The 13,085-nt window shown below is 37.5% G+C and overlaps 2 protein-coding genes across 2 annotated transcripts; both read right to left on the minus strand.

Annotated features, from left to right (window-relative positions):
- Window positions 1-601: 601 nt before the first annotated feature.
- Window positions 602-3,427, minus strand: brcc3 (BRCA1/BRCA2-containing complex, subunit 3). The gene has a single exon (XM_062434715.1). The coding sequence runs from the start codon at window positions 3,369-3,371 to the stop codon at window positions 2,589-2,591; it is 783 nt and encodes a 260-aa protein (XP_062290699.1). The 5' UTR covers window positions 3,372-3,427; the 3' UTR covers window positions 602-2,588.
- Window positions 3,428-4,313: 886 nt separating this feature from the next.
- Window positions 4,314-5,542, minus strand: LOC133994960 (tripartite motif-containing protein 16-like). Its single transcript, XM_062434203.1, has 2 exons — window positions 5,416-5,542; window positions 4,314-5,080 (listed from the first exon to the last, which is right to left on the minus strand). The coding sequence occupies exons 1-2, from the start codon at window positions 5,540-5,542 to the stop codon at window positions 4,314-4,316; spliced, it is 894 nt and encodes a 297-aa protein (XP_062290187.1).
- Between the last annotated feature and the right edge of the window lie 7,543 nt (window positions 5,543-13,085).

Here is a 13,085-nt window from a genome sequence, read left to right on the forward strand (position 1 = left end):
GTGTTCTTTATGGAGCGTACACATCACTCTCATCTGCTCCCTTGGCTGCTGTCATCTCTGATTATAAGCCAACAGGACAGGACCTTATCTCTCTTTGCCTTCACTGACAATGACACACTAAAGTGAATGCTAGTTCAGATACCAATTGCTACCACTTGCTGATTATCAGTACTCAAATTTCCATTGCTGATGCTGATGAAAATGTGCAGGTGTTTGGTCATAAATCAAAGAATTAGACAAAATAAATGTTGATGATGCAATACATGAAAAGGGAGATTGCCTAAACTATTCCAATTCCTGTGTACATTTCATGACAACCCACCCAATAGTAGAACCATGATGTTTACCATAAATGTGAACTTCATGGTTCATACTTAGATATTTTAGGATATTTCTCAATCACAGTGGTTGGTAGAACAACAGCTTCATAGCAATGCCTCTAGTGTGGTCTTCACAAGGACAAATGTTCCAGCCACCTGCCTCCAGATAACATGTCAACTACTCAGCAGTAGCTCAATTAGGACAATAAATGTTGCTTCCTTTAACTTCAGGTCTGCCTTGGCTTACAAGCACAGATAGCGATAACTCAGTTGCTGTTATATTGTGTTTATTTTGAAGATAACCTGCATTTACATTCCTTTGGTATGTTTTTTTTTTTTAACTTGTTGCCACCAAATCACCATTTATTGCACAAATAACATCCAACTCATATTTAGCTCTGCTAGAGTAATAGCCTACCTTGCCATATTACTAACAAATGTAGTATTTGCTCATGTTGCTATTTGTTCATTTGATCACGTTGTCAGAGCCTATATGGAGGTCAGGTAAGGCCAACTGCTGGGAATAACAAATTACTGTAAACTTATAATAATATTAAAAGGGAAACATTTAAAGCTGTACCCAGCAAATGTCCTCTCCAATAAATTCCTGATAACAGTTACCTTATAATCAATATATGTTTTATTTTACAGCAGGTGGACATTGTAGACACAAACATAAGACTTAAGTCACAACTGAATCCTTTAAATCCCACCTGAAGGGAAAAGAAAAACAACATCAGGCTGAATGAATCTGGGATGAGATAAGGCAAAACAAAAAAGCATGAACAAAACAGGGTGGACAACAGTCAAATAGCAACTGCCCATGCATACTTTACATCCCCTACCATTAATATACAGTTTACAATATCTACAGTAACACCTTCATTAGTCCAAAGGCACATCGTCCATCAGCAGGCTCTGCTGGCTCTGATTCAGGAGTGATTTTATCCGAGGGAAGGAGATTCTTCATGACCACTTCATGTTCCCAGCTGTAGTGTTGTATGTTTTTGCATTTTCCATGAATTACTTAATGTTTTACACCATCAGCTTTCTGTCTAGTTAACAATTAGCTTCCATCAGCATATGTAAAATAACCAAATTTACCAGAATGAAATAATCGTCAAATCAAAGCACAATATGTGGCTAAAAGTATCCCAAACAAACATTACACTAATATATGTCAGTTGAACATGTGACTCCAAAGCAAGAATCTAGACCTTGTGTTTTAATCAGCCAAATTAAAAGATAATCAAATAATATTTAAGTAATGTAAATAATCAGTTGCAGCTCTACTTACCACATTGGCACTGTAATAATGACTTGTTTCAATTTTGTATAATCTGCCAAATATTTTCTTAATTAATCATTTAGTCTATAAAAATATTCTAAAAAATTAGTTTGCCAGAGCCCAAAGAGATGTTTTCAAACTTAAACCTCAAAATATTCAATTTAAAATGACATAAAACGGAAACAAGCAGTGAATCATCCTGTTACAGATGCTGGATCCAGAGAATCTGGGACATTTTTGCTTGAAAATAATCATTTTCCAAACTGTTACAGATTCACTTTTTTTGGTCAGTTCAAGCTCTTTACCCCTGCTATGCTAATCTTCAATTGAATGATGGATGACAGATTTCAATCAAGTTGATTTTAAAACTGCACTAAAATGAAAGTAAACAGCAGCAGCCTAGGAAAGGGCTGGGTATTATGAGAGTATTCAATACCATACTGTATAATTGAGATCCATTTCTCTTTTCATAAAATAATAGCTTGTGCAAAATAGGGTTTGGTACTTGATAGTTTCTACACTACATGACAATCTGAAACAGGTTATTTATTAAAACTAAAAAATATTTTTCCAAGCAAAAGAGCACAAATTCTCTGGTTCAGTCCTCTCAAATGTGATGATTTGCAGCTGTTATGTTTTACTAAACTGTGAATTGACAAGGACATTCTCTGGACTTCAATTAACTGAGATTATAATTGGCAGATTATTCAATAATGAAAATAATCAGTTGAAGCTATAGCACCGCTCCAACTCTAACAAGGACAACAAATCTAACCAGACATTTAATGCCAACTTTTGGTGCTTTAGTTTCTCATACTCCAAACTACACACACGTCTCTGTTGGTACCAGCAAAGCATTGAAGTTCGACCCACACACCCACACCTGTCTGGGAGATAAGAAACCAGTGAGAAAGCTAAGACAAGCAGAACAGAGGGTCATTTAAAGGAACTGATTGTAGTCTCCAGACTGTCCTCCTGGCTCACAGAGCTGTCAGCTCCTGCAGCAACCTCTCCTTCTCCCGCTGCAACTCCACGATGCTCTGCTGATTTTGCTCCAGCCGATCCTCCAACCACTGCAGCAGCGGCCCGCTCACCGCAGACATCTGGCTGCACAGATTCTTAGTGAACACGGAGCCGTTGTGGATCTTGGTGACTGGGTCCAGATGTGCCAAGCTGTGGATCTTACGGTAGGTGTCTTGCTCCTCTTGACACAAGATCCTGGGCAGCTCTACGGCAGACTCCAGACACACCTTACCGATGGCTTCCCTCGGCACTACGTGGATGGGGATCTCCACACGCTCGTACTCGGAGCCCTTCTGAGCCTGCACCGACTGGAAGCAGGTGTACAGCACTCGCCCGGTTCTCGTGTTCTTGTCCTCGATGAAGCAGGAGAAGATGAGCCCGACGAAGCACTGGTCCAACATCTGGTACATGGCCTGGGTTCGAACGTCTACATGGGAGGGCCACACAGTGATGTGAGGGTGAGAGTGGTACCAGCCGACCACACGCATCGGGCTGCCGGTCATGTCCGCCAGCCGCTCCGCCTCAGTGGAAGCCGCTGACAGCTGCTCCGGGGAGATCTCCACCCGGTCCTTCCTCTTGTCGGAGCGGCGGAGGATGATGACAGAGTGGATGTGGACTATTCTGGCGCTTTCCACCTGTCCTATACACAACCCCATCACCTCCTCTTTTTCCGTGCTCAGTGCGTGGTTCATACACACCAGGAATGCGTCGGACTCCAAGTGAACAGCGCTCACTGCCATGTTTTTTAGTGAAAGTTAGTCCTCTGTCCTGAAACAAGACATAAACAGAAGCAGGAGTCTTCACTTCCGTGTTGTGCGGTGCTACAGAGAAAAACAGTCCGGGTTGGTGCAAGCGAAAAGGTTCCGCTTAACTTTGGGTTGTTGTGAAAAAAAAGTAAATTTTAATCGACGTGACGTGTGAAGACTTTCTTGTTATGTTTGTGTTGTTTGCATTTTTTTTAAAAAATATTTTATTAAAGTAGTTTCGCTCCCGAATCGACTGTTATTCGAATATAATAAAAAAAAAAAACAAGTAAAACAGCATAAATCGACAAATAGGTATGGAAGCCCATTTCCGCCAATGTGAAAAGAATTATGCAAGTCATTATAATAAGAAACTTTTTCAATATAATAACTTAGTTTAAAGACTCATGACTTATTAGTTTCTCATTATTTTGCAATACTTTTTCATTATTTTGAGTTAAAGTCATTATTTTCAGATAATAATTCATTATTTTGAGAAAGTTACTTATTATATTAACTTACAGGATATTTTTTTCATCATATTGACGGAAATGGGCTTCCATAAATATGAATGATAAACAAAAATATATTTAATTAACAACCCATTTTCACAAAAAGTAATGCATTCAAGTATATTTCCTAATATATTTCTAATAAGCAAAATGTACAGTCAGGGTGTCATTAAGATCTTTATAGACCAATAGCTATTGTAATCTTAATAAGGCCTACTGCATTTTTGGATTATTTCAGTTGAGAGTTTACCATATTAGTTTATGTTGCTATTCGGCTTGACAGTATTGGGTACATTTTATAATTTCTGCAGGAATAATCCCACAATATTATTTCGGACTTTATTTTGGACCTCAGAATAAAGTTATTTTATAAGAGTGTTTCAGCGTCATTTAAAGCACTTTAACTATTATTTAACTATAATTGTATTCATATGTTTATATGTGAGACAGTTAGTTGCTTATAACGTTGGTCGAAACACTCCAATGCCCAAGACGTGTCATTATTTCCAAATCCACTTTCATATCCTGTTCTACTAATGGCCTTGTATGCAACTGCTATTGAAACTTCATCTCTGTTCCTTTCCACCTCCCAGTAACGACGTCCACTCAGACCCTCTCTACCCAGGACCTGAAACATGTCAATAAATCTGTCTTGATGACTAGAATACAGCTGTTTCTCTGTAGCCTCTGTAGCTGTTCTGTTGTCTTCTGATAATAACAACTGAGCGTTTGCTGTATTTGGATCCAGTGTGCTTTGGTGTGTATATCGTAAGAACTGAGCTTTGGTCTTGGGTTCTTGTGACAGTAAAACATCAACTTCATTCAATACCAGTGAGATCTTGGTCCATGCCTCGCCAGTAATTTCCTGTAGCTTATCTTTGATCCCAGACACCACTGCTGTCACATCTTCAAAGTACCTCAGAGGGGAGTTTTTGATGCTGGGAGAGTCTTTAAATTCACTGAGTTGTGACAGTGAGGAGTAATTGTGTAGAAAGAGAGACTGGTCCTCTGTTTGTGACAGCTGCTCCAGCTTTGTGTCTTTCTTTCTCAGCTTGACAAGCTCCTGCTGCAGCTCCTCCAAAAGCTCTTCGATCCGACTGATACCAGTTTCCTGCCGGGATCTGATCTGTTGCTTCAAATCAAGGCTTTCATTCTTGATAAGTCGGATCAGCTCATTGAAGATCTTCTCGTTGTCTCGTTATCACCAATGCGAATGATGGTCTCCACCTCCTGCTGAAGCATCTTCACATATTTTTCTATGTCCAGGATTCTCTGATGGATTTTATTTCGACTCTTTCGAAGCTCTCCCTGCCTTTTAGTCCTTTCCTTTGAAGCTAATACAGTGTCATGTCCTTTAAGTTCATCTTTGCAACACATAGAACAAATACGCTGCTGATCACTGTGACAGAAAAACTTCAAAATGTTACCATGATGAGAGCAGATGTTCTCCTGGAGCTTCTTGGAGGGGTTGACCAGCTTGTGTTTTTCAAAGGCAGGAGATTCATAGTGAGGCTTGAGGTGTTGCTCACAGTAAGAGACCAGACACTGCAGACAGGACTTGACAGCTTTCAGTTTTATCCCAAATGAAACATCACAGGCCACGTCTTCAGTTTGGAGTCCAGTTTTCTTCACGTCCTCCACTAAATCTGCTAACATGGTGTTTTTCATCAGGACAGGTCTCTGTCTGAAGGTCTGTCTGCATTGAGGACAGCTGTAGATTTTCCTCTGATCCTCATGCCAGTAGCTTTTTAATACAGTTCATACAGTAGCTGTGCCCGCAGGTAATAGTCACTGGAACCTTCAGTAGATCCAGACAAACTGCAATACAGAGTTTTTCTTGATCAAGTAGAATTTGTTGGTGTGCCATTTCCCCTCTCAGAGACAGTGAAGCGTGAAATAGTTTCAGTTTATCCTACAAGATAAACACTGCTGTTGCTTCCTCAGGCCTGTACTACGAAGCAAGTTTAACATACCCAGGGTATCTTTCAGTTACCCGGCTTCACTAAACCAAACATTGGACATCTGGGGCCCGTTTCAGAAAGCAGGTTTAGTGAAAACTCTGAGTTAGTTAACCCTAAGATGAGGGAAACTCTGGTTTTTCGGTTTCACAAAGCCAGTTCAGCTTAACTCCGAGTCAATTACCCTGGCAACATACTCCGTGAACCCAACCTGCTCGCTGGCAGGTTTTCTTCAACTAACCCTGAGTTTCTCCTCCTTTTTACTGAAGCCTGCAGACTGAAGAAGCTGTCAGACATTTCTTAAAGAGTTAGTTAATATTGAAGCACAAATACGAAGCAGAAATCTCCGTCAGAGGCTGATCAGACCCCGCTGGGATGTTTTATCTCTGATGATGTTCTGTTTGAGTGTTTCCGTTTTTCTGTAGGCTACAATCGATCATTTTATCTGATCAATATTTTCAGCCCTCGTATCGTCTGTACGACACATCGTGGACATGCTCTCAGTTCAGAACAAGTTTTTTGTGTTGCACTTTGTTTTTTTCTTTGCCAATGGCAGTTTTATATGTAACATCTGTGACGCTGAGCATGTTACCAAGGCAACCGTCTGTCAGGCTGTCAGAGACGTAATGTTTTAAAGTTATTGATAGCCAAGTGGTTACTGCGCATGCCTCATAATGACAGTATCCCTGGTTCGATTCCAGCGAGCACCTGCGATTCCTGCAGGTCTTTCCACTCCTTTTCTCTCCCTGTTTCCTGTCAACCTCTATACCAGCTAATGTTAAATTAAGGTGAAAGTGCCCAAACATAAATCTTTTTTTAAAAAAAGAAAAAAGAAATGTGACTCTTGCACTGAAACGTTTACACTTTGGTAGTGTTGTATGTATAAAGGCATTTAGGCTTTCAAATATACAATATTAAATAGATACTGGTAGTGTTGGGATGGCTGAAAAATTGACTCTCTTTTTTGCTTAGAAGATTTCACTAAGTACTGAAATATATCACATGTTGAATGTAGCCACTGAATGTTGTTTAATGAGGGCAGGCTAAACAACATCACAATTGCTTGAAATGAAATTATACCTGACTTGTTTGAGCTATATTTTTTATATATTTCATATTCAGTTGCTGCCAAGTAGGCCTGCGTTTTGTACCTGTTGGGGTCTGCATGAATATTAAATGTGTCACACACAAACACATACACAGAATATAAATGTTGAATAAGTGGAACACTCGAGACAAAACTTTTTTTCATTAATACTCACACATTGACTCGGTTGGTAATTTTCTGCCACGTCAGCTCATGTTCTTTTGCTGCTGCTACTGTATTTCTTTTTTTTCTTAAGTATACTCATCATCTGCATGCATTCATTAATATTTCTAACTCCACTGGGGAGAAGTAGGAGGACTGAGCCCTTTGTTTCACCTGTTGCCATGGTGAATCATGTTATCTGTGCTCCATTGATGAGGGCTTGGTGCACAAGCTTCACTCAGAGTTACTTTGACTCAGAGTTGATTGAACCAACTGTTATCACCTGTTCTGAAACCGAAAACTCTGAGTTTGACATCTCAGAGTCGGTCAACCTAGTGTTAAGGTTTTAACTCAGAGTTAGTTAAACCTGCTTCCTGAAACAGGCCCCTGGATTATCTGTACTACGAAGCGAATTATCAACTCTCTCAGTCAACCCTGGGTTTTCCTATCCAGCTACAAGCGCGTTCATGTGTAAGAGGTGGAGTTGTTAATTACGAGCGACAGAAATCAGCACCATGACTGTACACAGCTTGAGAGGAAACGGTGAGGCGCACACGCGGACAAAAGTACACTTTACGCACTGCAAAAAAGTCATATGCAATGAGGCGAAACATAAACGAGAGTAACCATACAACAGAACAAGATACCAGCCTTATTCTTTCATGTAGTTTACCTCAGTTCTGTATTGCCTGAATATATGTCTGTAATTCCCATATAATTGCGCATTTTACACACATCATCTTGTCTAATTTAACAGAAAACACTACAAACGATTTCCAATATATTAGGAGTAGTTTAGGGCACAAGGAACAGGTATTAGTGTGACTTAAAATATTCATCAGAGTGAGTATTTTGATAATGAATGAATCATTCTGAATATCTCACATAAGAATACAATATATCCTACATGTCAGACTGTATCTGCTGCTGAAGCAAAGAGAGGAAACGTAGTTAATGATCTATCTGATCCAAGTGTTACATTTATAATCACTGAAGAAAATTAATAGTGTGTGGATTTTTTTTTAATATAAGAGGATTTTTCATTATTTCCAGTGATCATCACATAGTTTTTTCATGTTATTCTGAGCTGCGGTGATAAATCGGAGTCTATACTCATCCACAATCAGCTTCACTCTGGAGATAAACTATATTTTGCACAATTAAAATGTAGTTAAAATCATCATTATGTGTTTAGTGTAGCTACAGTAATAATGATCTCTGTTTGTTAGAAGCTCTGCTTTAAAACCGGAGTGGAAATAAAAAGCCTCGACGTTTCTAATGACCTATAAATATTTAGCCAGCCTATATTTATCCAATTCTTTAAAAACGTGTTGCTTTATTGTAAATTCAGGACTTTTGTCCATGTCGGGATCCTGTAGGAATGATGACTTTTTTTTGGTGATGTGATTGGTCAGAGGACAAGTTTGGATCTTACTCTGGAACATAACCTGCTCCGGAGCAGGTTAGCCGTTCAGCTTAAATTACCATGGATTTGGGTAAAGTTAGAAAGAGATTGGCAGATTCGAACTTCAGCGATCAATAGCTCATAAACGAAACATTGTTAAAACATAAAAAATGTCTCTTTCCTATCGTAGTAAGGTAGACTACTGACCAGTGGCGGCTGGTCAATGCAGGGCGCTGGGGCGCCGCCCCATCCAATAATCTAGAGAAAGTCTACTTAAACATATTAAATATAAATTAATTAGATAATGCTAAATCATTATGAAATAAAAAGTATTTTCTTGTAAAATGCGCCTGTTAGTCTCTCAGCACCTCAGCATTCATTATAAATCGATTCCAAATTGTATTTTATTAATTTCTATATGTACTTCCTGTATGCGGGGCACCGGCCTAATGGGAGTCAATGCAAGCCCTCAAACTTTTGACAAGCACATGACCTGAGGCTGCTCTCTCATTGGCCTGCGTCACGTTTCCCATGGGGCGCAGCTCAGTGCGCCCCGGAAACGCCCACTTTTATTGGCAGCGAATTGTTGTTGTTTCATGTTTTTTAATCTACTGTGATTGGACAGTTCTGGCTGTCATTCACGCCCTCCCGTCAGCTGCTGTCACCCAAACTCCTGCTGACGGTAGGTTCAGGAGATGACGTTAAAGTGGAGCCGCGGAAATTAAAGAAGACTATTTTGTAATTTCTCTACAAAAACATAATTTCACAAGACTTTCACTACAAGAGAGAAAGAGGATAAAGCAGCAGCAGGTGATGGAGGAGCTGAGAGTTTCTCCTGCTGATGTTATGATAAACGGAGCTGGCTAGCTGGATGCAGTGTGAGTTATTCCTTTTATTGCTTTATCTGTTTGCTGTTTCAAAGTGTCAGCACCGAAGCGTTGTGGACAACGACAGGGGAACTAGACCTAAAACATCTCTCTGAAAAAATGCAAACAGAAAGCTGCAGCCATCGAGACAATAGCATGGAGCTAAGTTGTTTTTAGCAGACTTAGCATTGCTGAGCTCTTTCTGCAGCTTTTTCACCACATCTGGCCACATGTGGACCTCTGCTATGCCAAGCTCCACAAGAGGAACATAGATTCAGTTAGTGGCTGCATCCAGCAGCTCCAACAGGACATATAAAAGATCAGGTAGTAGCTGCATTACTGTTATTAATATTGTAAAGTGTTAAAAATACTTTATAAAATACATAACTATGAAGTGAAAAAAACTAAAATGCATAAATGCAGGATAAGAAATGATGGAGGTAATTTTGACTATTATAGTTGATTTGGGGGTACATTTCTTTATTACAATAAATTAAATAAGTTATGCTTAATCACAGCAGTGTATAGTGCTTAATGCGCCATCTATTGTCATGTTTAGGTATTGCAACAACTAACAGATTACAGTGAAATCAGGACTGAAGACACAATAACTAAAATATAGGTGGTGTCTCTTTTTAAGCATATTACCTTATTGGTAACTCTGCTTTAACTGCTGGTATCTTTAGGTGATGTGAGTGAATTTTATCATGTCTAATTATAATTTTTTATTCCTCTCTCTGTGGGTCAGAGATACCTTACTGGGACAAACCAGGGAACATTATAGTGTGTTGTGTTATTTTTAGATTGGTTTTCCTTTGTTATTTTTCTTTTTTTGCTGCGGTATGAAGTGGTGCTACGGCTTGTTTGAAACGGCATCAAACTGCGCCCCCCCCCCAAATATTTTTGTCACCAGCCGCCACTGCTACTGACTACAAATTCATTTTCGCCAAAACGAGTCGTCATCCAGGCTGCAGGAAATATATTGCTCTCTATGCGCTGCGGGCGGAGAGGCGAGCGCTTAGGGACCGTCTTACAAAGTGCAGTACCAAAGCAGAAAATATTCAATATCTCCACTTTTATTCACTGTAGTCTCACCAAATTCACTCCAAACACCAACGGTCACCTGATAATCAAACTACAAAAGTTATTTCATAGAAAATCTTTTTGCATATTTTTGGGGAATTTTATTGTGAAAAATCGTCAATAGCGTTAATATTATACAGTGTAGGATGACCAAAATCATGCTACACAACAAGGGTCACCTAATAATCATACTACAACATTTATTTTGGGAAAATTAGTTTTAATATAACTTTGGGTTTTTTTTATATTCAAAAATCTTCAATATCGTCAATATTATACACTGTATACTCACCAAAATCATGCTACACAACAAGGGTCACCTGATAATAATACTACAACAGTCATTTCAGAAAAAAAATGTTTTGCATATTTTTGGGGAATTTTATTGTGAAAAATCATCAATAGCGTTAATATTATACACTGTATACTCACCAAAATCATGCTACACAACAATGGTCACCTGATAATCATACTACAACAGTTATTTCAGGAAAAAAAAAAGTTTGCATATTTTGGGGGAATTTTATTTTGAAATATCGTCAATAGTGTTAATATTATACAGTGTAGGATGACCAAAATCATGATACACAACAAGGGTCACCTGATAATTATACTACAGCATTTATTTTGGGGAAAATAGTTTTGATATAATTTTGGAGATTTTTTATATTCAAAAATCTTCAATATCGTCAATATTATACAATGTAGGATGACCAAAATCATGCTACACGACATGGGTCACCTGATATTCATACTACAACAGTCATTTCAGAAAAAAATCTTTTTGCATATTTTTGGGAAATTTTATTGTGAAAAATCGTCAATAGCGTTATTATTATACAGTGTAGGATGACCAAAATCATGATACACAACAAGGGTCACCTTATAATCATACTACAACAGTAAATTCAGAAAAAAAAATCTTTTTGCATATTTTTGGGGAATTTTATTGTGAAAAATCGTCAATAGCGTTAATATTATACAGTGTAGGATGACCAAAATCATGCTACACAACAAGGGTCACCTAATAATCATACTACATTATTTATTTTGGGAAAATTAGTTTTAATATAACTTTGGGTTTTTTTAATATTCAAAAATCTAAAATATCGTCAATATTATACACTGTATACTCACCAAAATCATGCTACACAACAAGAGTCGCCTGATAATAATACTACAACAGTCATTTCAGGAAAAAAATATTTTGCATATTTTTGGGGAATTTTATTGTGAAAAATCATCAATAGCGTTAATATTATACACTGTATACTCACCAAAATCATGCTACACAACAATGGTCACCTGATAATCATACTACAACAGTCATTTCAGAAAAAAAACGTTTCCCATATTTTTGGGGAATTTTATTGTGAAAAATCGTCAATAGCGTTAATATTATACAGTGTAGGATGACCAAAATAATGATAGACAACAAGGGTCACCTGATAATCATACTACAACAGTCATTTCAGAAAAAAAAATCTTTTTGCATATTTTTGGGGAATTCTATTGTGAAAAATCGTCTATAGCGTTAATATTATACAGTGTAGGATGACCAAAATCATGATACACAACAAGGGTCACCTGATAATCATACTACAACAGTCATTTCAGAAAAAAAATCTTTTTGCATATTTTTGGGGAATTTTATTGTGAAAAATCGTCAATAGCGTTAATATTATACAGTGTAGGATGACCAAAATCATGCTACACAACAAGGGTCACCATATAATCGTACTACAACAGTTATTTCAGAAAAATGTGTTTTTGCATATTTTTGGGGAATTTTATTGTGAAAAATCGTCAATAGCGTTAATATTATACAGTGTAGGATGACCAAAATCATGATACACAACAAGGGTCACCTGATAATCATACTACAACAGTCATTTCAGAAAAAAAATCTTTTTCCATATTTTTGGGAAATTTTATTGTGAAAAATCGTCAATAGCATTAATATTATACACTGTATACTCACCAAAATCATGCTATACAACAAGGGTCACCTGATAATCATACTACAACAGTCATTTCAGAAAAAAAATCTTTTTGCATATTTTTAGGGAATTTTATTGTGAAAAATCATCAATAGCATTAATATTATACACTGTATACTCACCAAAATCATGCTATAAAACAAGGGTCACCTGATAATCATACTACAACAGTCATTTGAGAGAAAAATCTTTTTGCATATTTTTGGGGAATTTTATTGTGTAAAATCGTCAATAGCGTTAATATTATACAGTGTAGGATGACCAAAATCATGATACACAACAAGGGTCAACTGATAATCATGCTACAACAGTCATTTCAGAAAAAAAATCTTTTTACATATTTTTGTGGAATTTTATTGTGATAAATCATCAATAGCGTTAATATTATACAGTGTAGGATGACCAAAATCATGATACACAACAAGGGTCAACTGATAATCATGCTACAACAGTCATTTCAGAAAAAAATTCTTTTTAAATATTTTTGGGGAATTTTATTGTGAAAAATCATCAATAGCGTTAATATTATACAGTGTAGGATGACCAAAATCATGATACACAACAAGGGTCACCTTATAATCATACTACAACAGTCATTTCAGACAAAAAAATCTTTTTCCATATTTTTGGGGAATTTT

This window comes from Scomber scombrus, chromosome 15 (assembly GCF_963691925.1).
Source record: "Scomber scombrus chromosome 15, fScoSco1.1, whole genome shotgun sequence".
NCBI lineage: Eukaryota > Metazoa > Chordata > Actinopteri > Scombriformes > Scombridae > Scomber > Scomber scombrus.